This window comes from Prionailurus bengalensis, chromosome B2 (assembly GCF_016509475.1).
Source record: "Prionailurus bengalensis isolate Pbe53 chromosome B2, Fcat_Pben_1.1_paternal_pri, whole genome shotgun sequence".
NCBI lineage: Eukaryota > Metazoa > Chordata > Mammalia > Carnivora > Felidae > Prionailurus > Prionailurus bengalensis.
In genome coordinates, this window is record NC_057349.1 from 96,473,075 (window position 1) to 96,494,064 (window position 20,990).

The 20,990-nt window shown below is 40.7% G+C and overlaps 1 protein-coding gene across 1 annotated transcript in view; it reads right to left on the reverse strand.

The window, feature by feature from the left end:
- Positions 1 to 2,486: 2,486 nt before the first annotated feature.
- Positions 2,487 to 20,990, reverse strand: part of PDSS2 (decaprenyl diphosphate synthase subunit 2) — a 263,366-nt gene continuing 244,862 nt past the window's right edge. The window contains exon 8 of the mRNA XM_043592048.1: positions 2,487 to 4,348. Coding sequence (XP_043447983.1) covers positions 4,190 to 4,348 — 159 coding nt within the window. The 3' untranslated portion in view covers positions 2,487 to 4,189. The remainder of the gene's footprint in view (positions 4,349 to 20,990) is intronic.

Below are 20,990 nucleotides of genomic sequence, written 5' to 3' on the forward strand. Positions count from 1 at the left end.
AAAAGCCCTCTATCTTTTTGGAGCATTTCGTACTAATGTATGTATACGTCTTTTACCTCAACTTGTAGTGTCACCCACATCCTGGGCCATAGCAATAATACTGTCATGGGTCAGATAAAGTCTCAAACATTAGAGAATGAGACTTGGACCAGGCAAACAATGTCACTGATAATTTATTTTTAAGTGTGACCAGATAACCACATTATGTGAGCAAGAAAAGATGAAGATTTAGTGTTATCATTAAGTAAAACTTACAACAAAGTTTAATGATCATCATAAAATGAATCTTCTTTCAAAGAAGCATGATGGCAAAACGGTTCACTATTTAAATCGGTATCTCATTGATACTGTTTTTTTTAATGCCAGAAAACAGTTTTTCTAAGTTGGAGAGTTTAAAAGAAAAAGACTTGGTGGGGCAGGAAACTGCTTTTAAGTTTTTGAGGAAATAGAATTTAAATGTTTATTGTTTTTTTTTTAATGTTTTATTTATTTTTGAGAGCAAGTGTGAGCTGGGGAACGGCAGAGAGTAGGGGACAGAGGATCCGAAGTGGGCTCCTCACTGACAGCAGCGAGCCCATGTGGGGCTTGAACTCACGATCCGTGAGATCATAACCTGAGCCGAAGTTGGATGCCCAACTCACTGAGCCACCCAGGTGCCCCTTAAATGTTCAAAAAAGAAAGTCTCTAGGGGTACAACTAAGAGATGTGTCAGGTATGGAGGACAGTCAGGGTGGGGGGAACAACCTACACAGAGGTGGGCCAAGGGCACCAAGGGAGCCGGGTGGTTGGGTTAGTGACATGGCATGCCATGGGAAAGTCTGTGCGTGGGGATACGGCTTGCAGACTTCACAGAAAGGCCACCTTCTGCCAGAAGTCTGTCTCAGTGTTGTGCAGTAGGAGACCTGATAATCTGTCCAACAGATATTCTCGGAGTGTCTAAAGCACTGGCACTGGTCTAGGTTGGTGGGGACTTGGTAGTTAGTGCGTGACCAGCTGCAAGGGTTCAGGAGTTAGCAGACTGTAAGAAGGTGTAGTTGGTAAAGTTAGGAGGAAAAAAGTGTAGGTAGAAGGATAAAGAACACGAAGGGAGGAATTTCATTTTAGGGGATAGGGAGGATTGAGCACATACAGCCAGCAGGGGAGACACTGACGATTTAAGAATGGGGCCATGAAGGAGGCAGGAAGGCTACAGGCTCGAGATCTTGGAAAGGAGGAAAGAGAGGCAGAGGAAGCAAGAAAGAGGCGCTACTTGGAAGACTCCGGTGGGGAGGCGGGGAGTGAGGGCAGGCCAGGTGGTCAGAGGCGGTCCCCTCGGCCTGCTTCTCCATCGGTAATGGGGGGTATGCTTACCTCCAGAGCGTGACTGTGGGACTCAAACAAGATGGCCTGCACTTGTGGCCCTCGCTATCGCAGCCTTTACACACTTAACAAAGACTGATAGGAAGGAGAGTGCGGGTGGTGTCAGGAGCCTGAAGTGAATGAGGTTTGGAGGGGCCAACTTGCAAGTTGGGGGGACCAGCACAATGCCCAATGAATGAATTCTTCCCTCTAACAAGAAACTGGGGATGGGAGGCGATGGAGAGGGGGGCGAGGGGACGTTCCGAGGCCAGAGTCTTACCTAGTCAGCAGAGCCTGCACCCAGGAGACAGGCCAAGGGGAGTGATTAAAGCATGTCTTGGTGCCCCACATTTGTCCCTCAGCTGCCTGAAATTATAAGGACGTAAGAGTTAACAAATATCCCCGAAGAAGGGGCATGAAGAAAGAGTGTCAGTATTTAATACTGTAGGGTTAATGAACCAACCTGTTAGGTTTAACAAAAGCCTGCCAGGACGCTGGGAAGCGGGAACTCTGCTGAGTCTGAGTACAGAGGAAGGGCTGTCAATCAACACTGGGGGCGGGACGCCCGAGCCAGGGAGATGAAAGGGAGGTAGGAAGGTCCCAAAGAAAGCAGAAAGGCAGGTGTTGAAACAGAAGAGTCCAGGATTACATGCCATACAAAGGAGAGCTAGGGATACTTTAGGCCCTAAGCTTCGAGGCAGTTTAGGAAGACGTTTGCCGTAAAGTTTCATACATTCCTTTATAGCCTCTCCCTGGGTTTCACCTTTCCTCCTCCCAGAACCTCACTTAGCATCTTTGTTATCCAGAGTCAGAAATGGTAGACTGTTTTTTTTTTTAAGTTTATTTATTTATTTTGGGGGGGGGGGAGAGAGACAATGTGTGTGTGTGTGTGTGTGTGTGTGTGTGTGTGAGCAGGGGAGGGACAGAGAGAGGGAGAGAGAGAGAGAGAGAGAGAGAGAGAGAGAGAGAGAGAATCCCAAGCAGCCTCCACACTGTCAGCACAGAGCCTGACATGGGCTTGAACTCACAAACCATGAGGTTATAACCCGAGTAGAAATCAAGAGTCAGAAGTCTAACCGACTGAGCCACCCGGGAACCCCAGAAATGGCAGGCTTTTAGAGAATAAAACAAAGCTGGAAGGGACTTCATACATTCTCTCATTTAATTTTATTTGACAGATGAGGAAGTGGAGGCTCAGAGGGAAGTGACTAACTCAAGGTCACACAGCAAACCAGCTGCTAAACCAGAATGAGAAGAGCCCTTGGGTCCTGCCTTTTGGTACCTGACCAGTTGCTTAGTAAAACCTACCGCTCTGTGTAAGCTCCTGCACCTCCAGAGAACACTGAGCACGGCTCCTCCTTTGTGCAAGTTAATGATTAAAACCTACTCTATCTAAAGCATCTAACCATAGTTACTAATTAAGCCAATTTCTGTGAGAAAAGACCATTTCAGACAGAAGAATGTTCACTTTTGCTAAATCTACAGGCCTTCAAATTATAGTAGCATAAACAGTAATCACAACATTTTAAGAATATTAAAAAAAAATCATAATATGATACCTTAACCTCTGTCACTCACATTTTCTCTTCATTGCATACCACATACGGGGTCCTGATAAAACGGTTTTGTAACTTCGAGAGGGAGGAATTAAACTAAAATAACTTCACTGGATGTTTGAGTGAATGAGGTAATAAAATCTGTTTGCTGTGTTCACTGTCTCCAGATAGGGCTGTGATTACACCACATAAGGAAGAAAGGTAGCTGAGTCTCAATCTAGATCATTTATGTAAACTCAGCCTTCTTGTCAACGGTGTTCTCAGATTGCATGCACGCAAACCGCAAAAATCATCTCCTATGAACCACACAGAGACAGTGTCTGATTGCAGGCCTGGGAGGTTGCCTATATTTTTTCTGTAATTGGAGGTCTGTGGTTCAAGACCAAAATTTGACATTCTGAATTAAAAACAACAACAACAACAAAAAAAAACCCACACCAGTATATTCCCCAGAACAACGGTTCTATTATCTGATACTTGTAAAAGTTAAAGGTATTCTCTATACCAAAATATTACAAATGAATACAACATACTTAAAAAAAGTTTGGTTCTTTGAAATGTGTTTGAACAATATTTGGTCTCCCAGAAGGAAACAGAAGCCTTCCTACTACAACCAAGTTAACATTCGAGAGCATTTTAATCTCCTAACTTCGAATATTTGGCATTATGTTTTTCAGCAATTTTTCCTAAAAAAATGTTACAAAAACCATGAAGCGCCAAGTATATTCATACTGTACTTACAAATGCAGAGACATAATTGCAAGAAGACAAAGCACGTTTTTTGTTGTTTTTTTTTTCTTAATTACTGAACGACCCTCCATTATGTCAGATTGGTCACTAGTTTTTGATCTGACAGTCCTCTCTGGCTGGCAGTGATAGTGTTTCTCTTGACACCTGCAGCTTCCAGCTTGCTCTGTCCTCTCTAGAAAGAAAACCACAGGCCACCGCCCTGGCGCCATCCCTGGCTCGGTCCAATCAATAAGGACTTATTTCCTGTCCATTTGCTGAGGTCACAGGAGCGAATCTCATTAATTATTTCTGCTACTGCAGCCTCAAGTGTGCTTCTGGCGTGACAAGTGAAAACTGCTTGACCTTTTTTTCTTCTAATTTTGTTTGTAGCAGTTCCAAAAAGAAGGCAGTATTCATTTAGCAATGTGATAAAAGGAAGGAAAAAAATGTATTATGTTTTTAAAGTCATTAACACATTTAGTTATTTCATCATGAAAGCTCTCCCGATCACCTCATTCCCCAGTTTTTTTTCAGCTAACGAACAATAGTGTCTTTTTAATTTGGTGTCACGAAAATCTGGTCACAGCAAACACAATGTTTTCTAAAGCAGATCTGGCCTCCGAGGGAGGAAAGCTCTCCAGGGCCTCCAGTGCCTTGTTTCCATGGTAACGACACAGGTCAATAGCTGAAGTCACACCTTTGCCAGCTTTGATTGTTTCTCGCAACTGTTAAGAAACAAATGCACAATAAAAGTCAGTTTTCGAGGTACCACAACTAAATTGGGGAGGGGGGTGGAAAACAAAGAAAGGGGGAAACAAAATAGATTCATTGTTTCTGCTGTGTTCTTTTGAGGTAAAGAGGACATCATTCCCCAATGATTCTGAGGCACTAACATTCCCTAAGGCTGCTAGGTGTCTCTGCTCCACAGCAGCACAATAGGCTCCAATCAGCCTAATTACACCTCCTCCCTGACTTCCACCCCTTGATATCTTGAAATGTGCCCTGCTGGGGAATGGCGGTAATGAAGGCAGAGGGCATTTACATGTCTGGCATTTTGAATTCAGCAGCCTGATATTCTTATGTGAAGAAGGCTTCATTAACATCCTAGTTAGTAACTTTTTTTTTCCACCCTGTATGCGGACACAATAGTTCATGTGAAAATTCAAGAAAGACACCTAGTTTAGATCTGAACACTCCATTTTTAAAACTAAAAGCCTTTATTTGACCGGTTAGAATGAACTGAAACACCCGTTTGTAAAGAATAAACTCTTGCCAACAACTGGAGTTGATTTCTAACCCCTCTCTTTGATGGGGAAGGACCAATAAAAGGGTTACACTTTAGAGCTGAAAAAGATTTATAATGATTTGGGCTGTCCCCTCCCCCTTCCCCAAATTCCATGTTCTCTTTCTCAATGAACACCTCTGCCTAACGCCCTAAATCAGAAGCCTGGGGGGGGGGGTCCCCCTTCACACCCCATTTCTAGTCAGGTACCATGGCTGTAGCAGTGCTGCTCACCCTTGACTGAACTTTCTGGCCCTGAGAGACTGGGTGGGGCCAAGGGACAAGTTCTAGTCCATGAATTACGAACGATGCACGTCACTTCTGGGCTGCAGCATTTAACCACCCACATGAGTCCCTCCAGAGCTTTCCCTTGGTGGATCATCCAGCCATAGCGGAAGAAGCTCCTCGTGTTGGATTCCCAAGCAACCACGCCGAGCACCAACCACAGTGCCTCTCCAACCTGCACAGGACATGTAGTGTGGGCAAGAAACACATCTTTGTTGTCTGAAGCCACTGAGACTGTGAGGTTGTCTGTAGCCATCCTGACTGAAACAGCCACTAAGTCCTAGCCATTCTATGTCTTTCACAGCTCTCCAATGTACCCTCCGCTCTTCATTGTCATTGCCACTACATTAGTTCAGGCTATCATCATCCCTCGTCTGGGCTGTTTTAGGCAAACCACCTCCTAAAGAGTCCTCCTACAACCAGTTCTTTGCCCTGAACTCCATCTGTCATGCTGCCAAGGAGATCTTTATAAAATGTGAATGTGATCAGCTTAAAACCCTTCACTACCTTCCGAAAGCCTTAAGAAAAAAGAGTCCAAGCTCTTTCATGAGGCAATGGAAGTCCTTTCCTGATCTAGCTCTTGCCCAGCCAGTCCCCGCCCCCCCCACCCCAGCCTCTTCTCCCTTTTATCACTATTTAGGGAGATTGCTTGCAGTAATTTTCCCGTATCTGCTCCCCACCTTCAAACTTCCCAAAGTCCACTGAAGCAGAATACACTCAGCTAGGATGAGAGCCCTAAGGAGCTAGGTGGCCCTCTTCCTTGGGGCTCCCCAAGTACCCCGTGCATATCTGGAATACAGCATAATTATACGGTGTTGTACTTCAATTCTCCATTCCCATATCTATCTCTTCATTAGACTCTAAGCTTCTGCACACTGCATGTAACGTAAAGTCTGCTTTATTCCTATAATCACACACAGAAGAAAACAGAGGCCCAGAGAAGCTCAGCAGCTCACCCAAGATTATAGGCGGATAGTGGCACAGTTGTGGTCAGAAGCCACGGTTTCTAATACCCAGTCCAGCGTCACTGAATACTGTACTATCCCCTCCTTCCAGGGGAGGACCCCCCTCACCCACCACCATTTGTAGCATTTGCAGATTTTTGTGGTATAACAACTCCCATCATGGCTGATTTCAAGCTTGTGGAATCACAGAATTCTGAAATATTTAACAATAGGCTCTGAGCTGGTAGGACTCGGCTTGTACACATGTTGGGCTGCAGGATGCTTTACCCTTGTTTTGACATGCAGCTCCTAAGAACATTCTCATACATAACTAGAATATTATTATTATAACTAGGAAAGTTAACAATAATTCTCTATCATTATCTAATATCTAGCCCATGTGCAAATTTCCCCAATTGGCTCTAAAATGTCTTCTGTACCCTATTTTCACCACCCCCCCCCAAATCATGATGAATCTTGGTTTATGAATTGCATTCGTTATGACACTTTAGCATTTTCTTCCCTATGATATTACCATTTTTGAAGGACGAGGCTGTATTGTGCAATGTTTTACATTCTGCATTTCTCTGATTGCTTCATTTAGTTTGCTTTATAAACTTTATTCAGCTAGGCCCAACTGAATATTTGATGGTGACAATGAAGGGTAATTCAGATTAGGGCAAAAGAGTACCCAGGAGATATCACTGAACATTCCTCAAGCCCTAGAAGAGTTAATTTCTCTCACCAATGACTGCTGTATTTCCAATTAACACTCAAATCTTCTCTCTGCAGAGGCAGGCTTTGCATACCAAGGGACCTGATAGCTACCATGAGTAAAATGCCCATTTCATGATTCAGCAGTAATCTAATCCTTCATGGAAGGTATTACTCCTCACAGACATCTGTATACACTCCTACCAACTAAAACTAAACTATTGGCTCAAAAGTAATCCTTTAGTGGGGCACCTGGGTGGTTCAGATGGTTAAGCATCTGACTTTGACTCAGGTCATGATCTCACGGGTTGTGAGTTCGAGTCTCGTGTTGGGCTCTGTGCTGACAGCTCAGAGCCTGGAGCCTGTTTCGGATTCTGTGTCTCCCTCTCTCTCTGACCCTCCCCCGCTCACACTAGGTCTCTTTCTCTCTCAAAAATAAATAAACATTAATAAAATTAAAAAAATTAATCCTTTAGATATAATTAATAGACCATAAATGAGACTTTTACCATAAATTAGAATAGGCAATTGATCTATCCTGACAAAACAATCTCATCCTTTGTAAATAAATGTGACAAAAGACATATTAAACCAGAATTCCTAAACTTGGTTGACCAAAGATTCACCTGGGGAGCTTTAAAATGCAGGACCTGGGCCCCAATCCTAGAGGTGGGTTCAATAAGGCCGAAAAATACTTCTTAGGTCATTCCAACAATTAGCCAGATTTGGGACTAACTTACTTGCTGGGATACGTATTTTGAGTGTTTTAAAATAGTTGTGTTGGGTTTATACTGTTTTAACCACACTTCCAAGTAGTTGTCTTTGCAGTGATCAAATTCAACTCAGCCATCACATATTGGGCACTGAATGGCCTAGGTATGAAGTAGGGGTGGGAGATACAGAGACAAACACAGTTGCTGCCTCCTAGGACCACCTGTCAGGGGGCTGCCCTAGGACTGAAGAAATGGAGGGGGCTGAAAGGAATACTGAGGAACCAGACCTATGGCCTTGGTTCTAATACCTGCAAGAGATAAGGCCACAATTAGGAAAATTCTTTCCACTTTTGCCCTCACCTACATTTTGACTGGGCAAATCCCCAACTAATGCATAGACAGAACTTTCCATATTAGGGTATGTCTAGAAGTGCTGGAATGCTCCCTCTGGCCTTTATGGCTTGAAACCCATTTCAGCCGCAGGAAAAGTGACACAATAAAATACAAAAAGGTGAATTACCAGTCTGCGTTTTACTTCTCTAATATAGCACTTTAGGGCACTAATATAATTAAATCTCTAATTAAGTCAACTGAATAATTGTATAAGTGCAGCATCACCTGCAATAAATTAAGTCCAAATCCCTTGCTAGAGGATCCAATTAAGGATATTAACACAGAGAGAAAAAGATGCAAAGTACTTAAAGTTAAGTGCGTTATTATTTAACATTTATTAAAGGTGTTATTAAACACCTTTTCAATGATAAATGTTGCTTTTATGAGACCCTTTTGAGAAATCATTGTATGCCTCTGAAAATTATTTGGTTCAAAAATCCTCTTAAATATTAAAGACAAGCCCCTGTCATGAGATCTAAGCAGCTTTAGCAGAATTGGACACAGCAACCACTTGTCTCTAATGAAACCAAAGAAAAACTTTAAGACCCAGAAGAAACCCAAGCCCAGTCTTATCTTCTCACCTTAGTTTGCAGGAGAAGATCTGGGATGAGATCGGTTAAGTGATGTGGACAAGAGGCACTGGCAAATTTGAGAAATGGCCTGGGTTTCATTTCTGCACATCAGAACCTTTCCCCTCTATAGCACTAGAACAGATTCGGAGATAACCCCAAGTTTTCTTTTGCCCAGAGTGCTTACAGAGAACAGGGATGCTAACACTTGTCTGGAACAGGGGGAGACCTTGTTCTGTAGAAACTGTAAAAGAGAGTAAGGAGTATAAGCAATATGTTAAAGATTTTTTGTTTTTTGTTTTTGTTTTTTTTTTGGTGGTTGCAAACACCTGGATAAGGATAAAAGGAAACAAATGGAAGCCATGCTCTTACGGGAAGAGACCGCATACCTCACCAAGTGAAGTGGACCACACTTCCCTAGCAGGGATTATGAAACTGGAAGAACTGTAAGATGCTGCAGTGATAAATGTAAGGTGTACAACTTTTGAACATTTAGTAAAACTCATATTCTAATAGTTGGTAACTTCTTGGTGAACCTGATTGATAATCTTAGGTATCAGAAGATAGAAGAAGCACATTTTGCTTAAGTATGTCAACATAATTGGATATAAAGGTGATAGAAATCTGGCACACAAAAAAAAAAAAAAAAAAAAAAAAGGAATGCCATCCTAGTATTAGAATCGGTGAAAGAAAGAACCAGCAGGCATGGGTTTGGACACTCAGACTATAAATCAGAAAAGCACATTTAAAAATCAGCAGGATGGGGCGCCTGGGTGGCGCAGTCGGTTAAGTGTCTGCCTTCAGCCAGGTCACGATCTCGCGGTCCGTGAGTTCGAGCCCCGCGTCGGGCTCTGGGCTGATGGCTCAGAGCCTGGAGCCTGTTTCCGATTCTGTGTCTCCCTCTCTCTCTGCCCCTCCCCCGTTCATGCTCTGTCTCTCTCTGTTCCAAAAATAAATAAAAAACGTTTAAAAAAAATTAAAAAAATAAATAAATAAAAATCAGCAGGAGCGCCTGAGTGGCTCAGGTGGTTGGGCGTCCGACTTCGGCTCAGGTCATGATCTCGTAGTTCATGAGGTCGAGCCCTGCACTGGGCTCTGTGCTGACAGCTCAGAGCCTGGAGCCTGCTTTGGATTCTGTGTCTTCCTCTCTCTCTGCCCCTCCCCAGCTCATGCTCTGTCTCTCTCTCTCTCCCAAAAATAAGTAAACATTAAAAAGAGGTAAAAAAAAAAAAACTGGTGAAAAGACTGCCATGATTCCAAGAGATCATAAAGAGAAACAGCTCAAGGGTGATGAGGGCCTCTGAAAAACTAAATTTCAACAACGATCATAATTAATTATGAAAGAGATTAAAATAAATGGCTACAGAATAAGCTCTTTTGGGGCTCGGATTTAAAAAGGTGTAAAAGGAGAAGCATATCGTCTCCTCCACTGCTGAGTCCCTGTTGAGCACCTGCTCTGCACAAAGGTCCACTGTGGAGACAGGATGCGATCCCTGATCTGAAGGAGCTGACAAAGGAGAGGCACAAAGCTATAAAAATTGTGTGGGAATTCACCCATAAGTCTGTATTATCACCAAGACACGTGTCACACGTTTTTAAAGTGCCATTCCTCACAGAAACATGTTCAGACACAACCCTGTCAGAATTTGCTAAAGACTGATGGGGGTACATGGGGGAAGGAGAGGATGACAAAAATAAGGGGCATTAAAATGTAAAGGCTGTATGTCGAATAAGAACAAGTAAGGGTGCCTGGGTGGCTCATTTGGTTGAGCATCGACTTTGGTTCAGGTCATGATCTCACAGTTGGTGGGTTCAAGCCCTGAGTCGGACTTTGTGCTGACAGCTCAGTGCCTGGAGCTTGCTTTAGATTCTGTGTCTCTCTCCCCGCCTCCCCTCTCTCTCTCTGCCCCTCCCCTGCTCACGCTCTGTCTCTGTCTCTCAAAAATAAATAAAGATGTTGAAAAAAATTAAAGAAAAAAAAGAACAAGTGTCTTCAAATAGTTGATAATGTATTATTAAGAGAAGACAGAGAAGAAAGAGAACTAAAAAATGAGTTAAAAATTGTAAAGATTAAAATAAATTCCCTGAAGAGGGGTCTTTAGGGATGAAACATGCATTCAAAAAGCCCACATGTTGTCAGGGAGCCTTGGAGGCAGCGAACATTCTGCCTTAGGTCTGGCTTCTGGTATCGTTTGCATTTCAAGATGACCTACCACTCCCATTCCAAACATAGTATTATAGTCCAGGACAAATTATCGTGTAGCACCCCACTGAGTCTCCTCCAGTGAGAAAGCCGCTTGGTTTTCTCACTCACTTTGTCTGATGTGTCTGAGGGCACTTCCCTCCTCTGTCTTCCTCCTCACTCTGGAGACCTAGTTTCTAGTCTACGGCACCTTCACAGAGGCATCTACTCACCTCTGTCCTCTTCTTGCTTATAGTACACAGAAATGTCCTTCCCAGCTACTGAAGGACTGTAAGAAATCTCAGAGATGAGAGATGCAACTGACAAATGTCTTCAAACACGGCACAAAAGAAAAAGATGAGGACAGAGGTACATCTGGAACAAAGACCAGTGAATTTATGGGCAATGATGGCAAAATTCCAAAAATACGTTATCAAATAAGATGGTTTTTGAGCTCTAGAAAAAAGGCAGTGATGGTCGCAGCCCTAGGATAGGTGGGTCACAATGAGTAAGTCATTACAAAATATTCTCATGTTTCTTTTTGATACGGGCACTCACTGTTAGCTTCAGAAACAGTAAAGATAGAGTATAAGTGGGTTTTAGAAACTTAGTCCTTTGTGGATAAGACAGAGAAATGGGGGTCTGGATTAGAGTATGGTAATATAAATTCAAATATGTAAAATAACTACTAGAAAATGTTTGGTAGTATTTTGACCAGAGTATTTATTGAGTATTTATTTTGAGCAGAAAAGTGATCTCTATCATTGTACTATAGGACTCAATATTCAATTTCATCTCTTCAATAAATGGTGTTGAAAAAAAAAATGGAGAACCATATGCAAAAGAATGAAACTGGACCACTTTCTTATAGCACATACAAAAATAAACTCAAAATGGATTAAGGACCTAAATGTGAGGGGTGCCTATATGGCTCAACAGGTTGACCATCCTACTCTTGATTTCGGCTCAGGTCATGATCTGAGGATAGTGGGATAGAGCCTTGTGTCAGGCTCTGTGTTGAGCATGGAGCCTGCTTACCATTCTCTCTCTCTTTCCCTCTGCCCCTCTCCCCTGCTCACACACACTCTCTAAAATAATAATAATAATAATAATAATAATAATAATAATAAAAGATCTAAATGTGAGACATAAAATCATAAAACTCCTGGAAGAAAACATAGGCAGTAATTTCTTTGACATTGACCTTTTTTTTTCTAGATATGTCTCCTCAGACAAGGGAAACAAAAGCAAAAATAAACTACTGGGACTATACAAAAATAAAACAGTTTTTGCACAGTGAAGAAAACCATCCATAAAACAAAAAAGCAACCTACTGAAAGGGAGAGGATATTTGCAAATGATATATCCAATAAGGGGTTAATATACAAAATATATAAAGAACCTATACAATTCAGCTCAAAACACCCAAATAATCTGATTAAAATTGGGCAGAGGACCTGAACAGACGTTCTTCCAAAGAAGTCAGAGAGAGAAGGACAAATACTGTATGATTTCACTTACACGTAGACTCTAAAAACCAAAACAAATAAGTAAACAAATAGCAGAAACAGACCCATAAATACAGAGAACAAAGTGATGGTTGGGAAGGATTGGGGGATGGACAAAATGGGTGAAGGGGAGTGAAGGATACAGGCTTCCATTTATGCAATGTATAATGGGGGCATAGAGATAAAATGTACATCACTGGGAATATGGTCAATGGTACTGTAATAGTGTTGTATGATGACTGATGGTGGCTACATCTGTGGTGAGCACAGCATAACATATAGACTTGTCAAATTACTATCTTGTACACCTGGAATAATGTAATAGTATGTGTTGACTATACTTCAATAAAAAAAGAAAAACAAAAAAAACCCTCAACTTGGTTTTCTTTCCTTTATCACAGTTCTGTGGATTATCTGAATGAAGATGGAGAAGAAATACACATTAAATTTTAATTTTCAGATGTCATGCAGCCAAGAGAGAAAGCTAACACACGGATAGCATCAAAGTCTTACTGGTTTTGACATGTTGAACCACGACTGATACTAGTGAGGTGATATGTAATAGGGATACATGTGTATAGTTGTGAATTTAGGTTTCAAAAATTAACTGTAAAAGTGGAAGTCTCAGTTTGGGAGTGATTCATAAATAAGAGCTGAGAATCTTTGATAACCACATTTTTTACATAAGCCAAGACTGTGATACAGATGAAAAAAAACAACGCAAACTTCGGCAGCATCTGAAGATGTACATGTCCAAAACATGGGCAGGAATGGTCATGCTGCAGTGTTTGATGGTCAACTGATGTTTAGAAAACTATGTTCAGTCCTGGATGCCATGGCCATGTGTCAAGAGGAGCATTCAAAATAGACTGGGTTTGGGAAATCTGCGTGGCTCAGTTGGTTAAGCATCCGACTCTTGATTTTGGCTCAGGTCATGATGTCATGGTACATGAGATTGAGCCCAGCGTCAGGCTCTGCATTGACTGTGAGGAGCCTGTTGGGATTCTTTCTCTCTCTTTCTCTCTCTCTCTCTGCCCCTCCCAGCTCACGATCTCTATCTCTTTCAAAATAAATAAACTAAAACAAACAAACAAACAAAAAAACCCCAAAATAGACCAGGTTCAGTATTAGGATGAAGAAGTTATTTGAAAACATGTCATCTAAGGAATGTTTACCCTGGAGGAAAGAATTAAAGGAGATGAAAGCCATCTTCAAATATCTAAAGCAATTAAATGGAAGATGGGGCAGTCCTGTTCTATATGCTTCAGGACCCAGAACAAAGAGCAACAAGGTGAAATTTCTAGGAAGCAGATTTCAATTACAAATAAGAGAGAGCTTTCAAATAACTAGAGTTGTCTAACAACAGAAGAATTATTTTTGACAAGGTGTGAACCCCCTGTTTTTGGAAGTCCTCAGCAACTGGATGACCACATCAGAGAAAGTATGAATAAAATTCTCAGGAGACATGGCAGGTAGGACAAGGCTGCCTCCGAAGTCCCACCCAACACAAGGATTTTAGCTGATAGTGCTTCAGTTGAAAAGTCTTCCCAACTTCTGAGTGGCAAGAACTGGTACAAAAGGAAAAGCTACGATGAAAACCTTTCTCTAGTATGATAAACATTATGCTAAACAAACTGCAAACAACAGAAAATGCATTCCTTTTTACTTAGAACCATAAATTATTTGCAAAAGTCTACAGAAAAAAAATCTACTGATGTTAATTAAGTATCTTATTTCAATCAAAGGAAAGGAAATGGAAACAAGAGAATTTTTAGTTATTTCCTCAATCACATGAACTCTTGGGTAAAATTAAAAGAATGGTACGCCTCCTGGTATTAAAGTGATACTACTACTACTACTAATAATAACAGCAGCAGCAATAACAACAATCTCATAGTAATTATGTGTGCCCAGCACTAAGACATACATATCTTCAATCCTTACAACAGCCCTATGAGGCAGATACTAATATTATTCTCATTTTATAGATGAATAAACTTAGGCAAGAGTAAGTTGCTCAAGGTAATGCAGAAGGTAAGTGCTAGAGTGAAGATTCAAGCAGTTCTTGTTCTTAAAGTTTATTATTTTGAGAGAGAGACAGTGCATGTGAAAATGGGGGAGGGGCAGACAGAGCGGGAGAGAAAGAATCCCGAGCAGGCTCTGCACTGTCAGTGTGGAGCTGGATGTGTGGCTCAAACTCGCAAACTGCAAGATCATGACCTGAGCTGAAATCAAGAGTCAGACGCTTCACCAACTGAGCTACCCAGGTACCCCAAGTAGTTCTTGCTCTTAACTAACATGGTATAATGCCTTTTCTTTCTCTTACATGAACTGGAAAGCATTTCAATTTCCTTTGAGAAGAGAACACATATCTATGTCATAACATAATTTACAAGCCCGTGCACAAGGGCAAATTTTTTCATGATACATCACAGATTTAAAATAGTACATTAAGTCAAACAACTTTGGATAAAACCATATTTACAGAGATGACAGAAAATTGAAGCCATCATTATGTTAATCATGCACCTCTACTACAATATACACATTTTTAAAAACCATAACTAAAAGTGCCATATGGCTGCAGGACAAATGTCAGTAAGAATTAGAAGTAGAATATTTCTTGGCCAACTAATTTTTGACAAAGCAGGAAAGAATATCCAATGGAATAAAGACAGGCTCTTCAGCAAGTGGTTCTGGGAAAACTGGACAGCAACATGCAGAAGAATGAACCTGGACCACTTTCTTACACCATACAAAAAAATAAACTCAAAATGGAAGAAAGACCTCAATGTAAGACAGGAAGCCATCAAAATCCTCGAGGAGAAAGCAGGCAAAAACCTCTTTGATCTTGGCCGCAGCAACTTCTTTCTCAACACGTCTCCGGAGGCAAAGGAAACAAAAGCAAAAATGAACTATGGGACCTCATCAAAATAAAAAGCTTCTGCACAGTGAAGGAAACAATCAGCAAAACTAAAAGGCAACCAACAGAACGGGAGAAGATATTTGCAAATGACATATCAGATAAAGGGTTAGTATCCAAAATCTATAAAGAACTTATCAAACTCAACACCCAAAAAACAGATAATGCAGTGAAGAAATGGGCAAAAGACATGAACGGACACTTCTTCAAAGAAGACATCCAGATGGCCAACCAACACATGAAAGAATGCTCAACATTACTCATCATCAGGGAAATACAAATCAAAACCACAATAAGATACCACCTTACACCTATCAGAATGACTAACATTAACAACTCAGGCAACAACAGATGTTGGCGACGATGCAGAGAAAGAGGATCTCTTTTGCATTGTTGGTAGGAATGCAAACTGGTCCAGCCACTCTGGAAAACAGTATGGAGGCTCCTCAAAAAACTAAAAATAGAACTATCCTATGACCCAGCAACTGCACTACTAGGCATTTATCCACGGGATACAGGTGTGCTGTTTTGAAGGGACATATGCACCCCCATGTTTATCGCAGCACTATCAACAATAGCCAAAGTATGGAAAGAGCCCAAATGTCCATCGATGGATGAATGGATAAAGAAGATGTGGTATGTACATACAATGGAGTATTACTCGGCAATCAAAAAGAATGAAATCTTGCCATTTGCAACTACGTGGATGGAACTGGAGGGTATTATGCTAAGTGAAATTAGTCAGAGAAAGACAAAAATCCTATGACTTCACTCATATGAGGAATTTAAGAGACAAAACAGATGAACATAAGGGAAGGGAAACAAAAATAATATAAAACCAGGGAAGGGGACAAAACAGAAGAGACTCATAAATATGGAGAACAAACTGAGGGTTACTGGAAGGGTTGTGGGAGGGGGGATGGGCTGAATGGGTAAGGGGCACTAAGGAATCTTTGTTGCACTATATGCTAATTTGGATGTAAATTAAAAAAAAAAAAGAAGTGGAATATTTCTATATTTTATGTTAAGAATAAAAGGCCAAAAATATTTTACTTGATTAAGTATATTCTTCAGGTCATACTTTTTTTTTTTTTAAACAAATAGGCACTGAATAAGACTCAGATGTTATCACATCCACTATTGAGTCAGAAAACAAAATTAATATACTAATATATTTTTACTTAAATCTTTAATGATGAAAACTTATTTTTACTAAAAATGTCAATGCAAAACTCTGACTGCAGTAACGGCATTTGGGGTTTCATACAATCAAAGGACACTATTACCTCATGTTGTTTCCACTATTTTTAAAAACCAGCCTCAGGGTTCATACTACTTTTAAGTCATTGGATAAACGATTAATGAGTTAAAAAATTTTTTTAATGTTTTATTTTCGTGAGAGAGAGCGACAGAGTGCGAGCAGAGGAAGGGTAGAAAGACAGAGGGAGACACAGAATCTGAAGCAGGCTCCAGGTTCTGAGCTGTCAGGACAAAACCTGATGCGGGGCTCAAACCCACAAACCGTGATATCATAACCTGAGCCAACATCAGACACTTAACTGACTGAACCCCCCAGGTGCCCCAGGATTAGTGAGTTTAAAATGACAAACAAAATTTAGCCCATGCTTTAACATTTTTACTGTTCCCTTATAAAATATCAGAATAGTTTTTCTTTCGTAAAACAGCCTGTAAAATTCCTGTAATATGTATTTGTATTGAGCTTTAAGATATTTTTTAATAAGATCTATTTATTCTTTTGCAGGATTAAGATCATTCTGTATAATTGTGCAAGCCTATGTGACACACATGACATTTGTTACACTGCTCTCCTTTTCCCTTGAGTCCCTGGACCTGAAGCCCATGGAGATGGGTGGTGAGGGAAGAGGTGGGCTCTAGGAGGGACAAAATACAACTATTTCTACATATGGCAGTTTTTCAAGCACCCTGGAGCAGAATACCCCAGATGAAGCCACACAGGAACCTTTTTAAATCTAATAATGGGAGGAGATGTTCTCTTCCTAAGACTGGTTAATCCGTTTCTGCTGTTCCAATAATAATAAGAAAAACAATTGTAAAGAAGCAGCGAGCAAACATTAATAAGGAAACTCTGGACCTGGACATGTGTAACCTCGGGCTTCTCTAAGCCCACCTCACCTGTAAAATCAGGAAGATTATCTTTATGCCACATGACATTATTATGAGGAACAAATAAGATGATGTCTGGCAAATTACGCTGACATCAGTAAAATGTTACTAAGGGGTGCCTGGGTGGCTCAGTTGGTTGAGCATCTGACTTGTGATTCAGCTCAGGTCATGATCCCAGGAGTTATGGGCTCAAATCCCATGTTGGGCTCCACACTGAGCATGGAGCCTGCTTAAGATTCTCTTTTTCTCCCTCAGTCCCTCTCCCCCACTAATACATGAAAGTGCGCATTCTCTATTTCTCTCTCTCTCAAACAAATAAATAGAAATTTAAAAAATGCTGTTCACATGCAAGACTTGAAGAGGAAGAGAGCATGGGAGTTCATTACAGAACTTAGATGTAATATTACATAATGCACCTGGCTTTAATTATAAACATTCACAGACTATTTTACATAGATTCATGAAGTTGTTTTAAATATTTTAAATCTCCAGATTATTAGTGAATTGGAAACATGCTAACTTTTGAAAAATGAATTTCCAAATCATCTGGACCACTTAAAATTGAATCTATTCCTCTGAAAAGGAAAAAAAAAAAACATGATAAAGACAGATTTGGTACCATTTTTCTTGCCTTCTCCACACATTTCTATTAGGCTCAGTCTAGATGATGTGTAGCCTGCTGTTGAGAGTGAGACTTCAGTTCGGCCACACCACCCTGAATGTGCCCAGTTGTTTCCAATCTCGGAAACAGGGCCCAACCTAAGCAGGGCTGGGCTTAGTGAGTCCTTGGGTGGAACAGTGAGGTTTCAGAACTGATTTCAAGGCTCAACATCTCAGCGAAGTACATTTATGAGTCCACAAATAGCTTCATAACCGAACAACTCGTTTCGCACAAATTATGATGTCTGATTATATATATCCCTGTTATATGTACAAATAACCCAAAACCAGACATACATACATACATACATACAATTTGGTACTCCTACATGTACATATATGTATGTATGTATGTATGTACGTATATATGTATTTTAGAGATATTTTCACGCAGTTAAAAACATTTTGCTGGCATACTCAAAACTGATCTAAATTGTTGACCCCTTGGCAGAGAATTCAGGCAAAGTAGTCTTGCTCCTTAAGAAAGACAGGTTAGAGTGCCTAGGTGGCTCAGTGGGTTGAGCGACTAACTTCAGCTCAGGTCATGATCTCACGGTTTGTGAGTTCGAGTCCCGTGTCAGGCTCTGTGCTGACAGCTCAGAGCCTGGAGCCTGCTTTGGATTCTGTGTCTCCGTCTCTCTCTGCCCCTCTCCTACTCTGTCTCTCTCTGTCTCAGAAATAAACATTAATAAAAATAAAAATTAAAAAAAAGAAAGACAGGTTGACTTATAGCTCAGGGTAGAAGCAGATGTATCTGATTTCAAAATATATTTATTTTTTTATTAAAGATTTTTTTTAATGTTTATTTTTGAGACAGAGAGATAGAGCATGGGCAGAGAGAGAGGGAGACATAGAATCCAAAGCAGGCTCCAGGCTCTGAGCTATCTGCACAGAGCCTGACACGGGGCTCAAACTCACAGACTGCAAGACCATGACCTGAGCCAAAGTTGGGCGCTTAACCGACTGAGACACCCAGGCACCCCCAAGATGAATTTAAATGGAACAAAGTGTACAATTTCTTAGTTTATGAACTTTCATTGGCATTTGATAGGATGGACATTTGAGGTTAGTAAAATGGAATTATATTAAATTGAGACTTAAATTGCATAGGAAGAGCAATCATGTCTTCTGAAAGAAAATCCAACTATTTATAAATAACCTCAGATTTATCCATATTTTTGATACAAAAGTCATTTTCAATTTAGTATCATATTCCAAAGAGGAACTTAATTCTACACACTGATATTCAAAAAGCAAAACATATCACAGGTTGTAGACTGCAGCAATGAGCCACTCTTTGTAGCTTTTTTAGGAGTAAATCAACAGCAATCTCTGTAATCTCATGACTAATACTATGCTGGTTATTTAATTAAAAAGAAACTATGGGGCAAGAGCAATCACATCATGTAGGTATCCAACAGTCCTAAGGATTATTTGAGGAATACATAAACTACTTGAGTTTGTATCTTACTTACACACTTCTTAAATCCTCCTCGTATCTCAATTGTTCATCTGCTTTAGTATTTGGATGCTGATACCTGGGGATCACTTGCCTCAAAACTACCACTGTTACCTACATGACCCTAGATTCCTAACATCCTAACATGTATCCTGATACAGCGTGAACTTGAAACACATTTCTGACTTCCATCACTAGAGTGCATGTCAAACAGCAGAAACTCTATCTATTGAGAGTTATGACAATGACATATCTTCCAGGTGGCATCAGACTGGGGGCAAATGCAGGAATCAATGTATGGTGTGAAGAAGTTACCCTGGGGGCGCCTGGGTGGCGCAGTCGGTTAAGCATCCGACTTCAGCCAGGTCACGATCTCGCGGTCCGTGAGTTCGAGCCCCACATCAGGCTCTGGGCTGATGGCTCAGAGCCTGGAGCCTGTTTCCGATTCTGTGTCTCCCTCTCTCTCTGCCCCTCCCCCGTTCATGTGCTGTCTCTCTCTGTCCCAAAAATAAATAAACGTTGGAAAAAAAAAAATTAAAAAAAAAAAAAAAGAAGTTACCCTGTATTCCACATAAATATAACCACACCTGCAGGATTAATACCTCTTTCAGATACAGTTTTCTATGTTATGGTGTTATAGAAGGTAACATAGATCTTTGCCTCCCTCAAGAGAATGGTAATGACAGCTTATTTTAAATGGTTATATCCATAAAACCTTCTTGGAAGAGTGAAGAATGCTTGCTAGTTAAAAAAAAATCACAATAATTATTGCACTAGTTCAGCATAAATCCTAAGACAGACATTTACTAGACAATCACTATCACTCTATAGAATGATGCATACCATTTCCTAGATGTTTGTAAAACCAAAGCCTGTATACAAATTCTCCCTTACTTCTTTTTTAGTATGTCTAAAGCACCTTAAGAAGCAGTATGGTGGTGAAGAATACACAGTGTGGAGTTAGCAAACCTGGAAAAAATGACTCTGTGAGATAGTAACTGTAAACACTGTTACCGTTATTCGATCTTTTCTCCATAAAATGAAGGGATTCAAGGGTAGAATTTGATAGAACCCTTTGATTAAAGTGCTTCATGTGTCTTGAGCAGACTGCACGATGAATGTATACTAGGGCATGAATACTAGGGCATAAATTTTAAAGAGATCACAGCACGCAGAAAAGCTTACAATCTTTCCTAACAGGTGCACACAACTCTTGTTAGGAATGAATCAAAGATAAATGTTAGTGTAATTTCCTTAGATCTAGAATAGGGAGACCTTCCACAGGGGGCACCATTGCACTATGCAGGAATCCATCTTCAGAGGTATATCTCTGGCTTTATTATGATGTGGTGAATAGGTAAAATCTTTAAGCAAGCCAGGGAGTCAAAGACTTGGGGGAAAGGGACAGGATACACTCATCCAAAATCTTTAGTAGCATCTTACACATCACTAACCAAATGTTGCAGATCCTGTGATCTCTATTGTTATCTCAGTAATTCTGTTTGAACACTGAGGTGGCACAGCCACCTTGCTATTTCAGGAAAGGTAGTTAAGCACATCCAGGATTAGTACTCTGCCTTATGTAGTAAG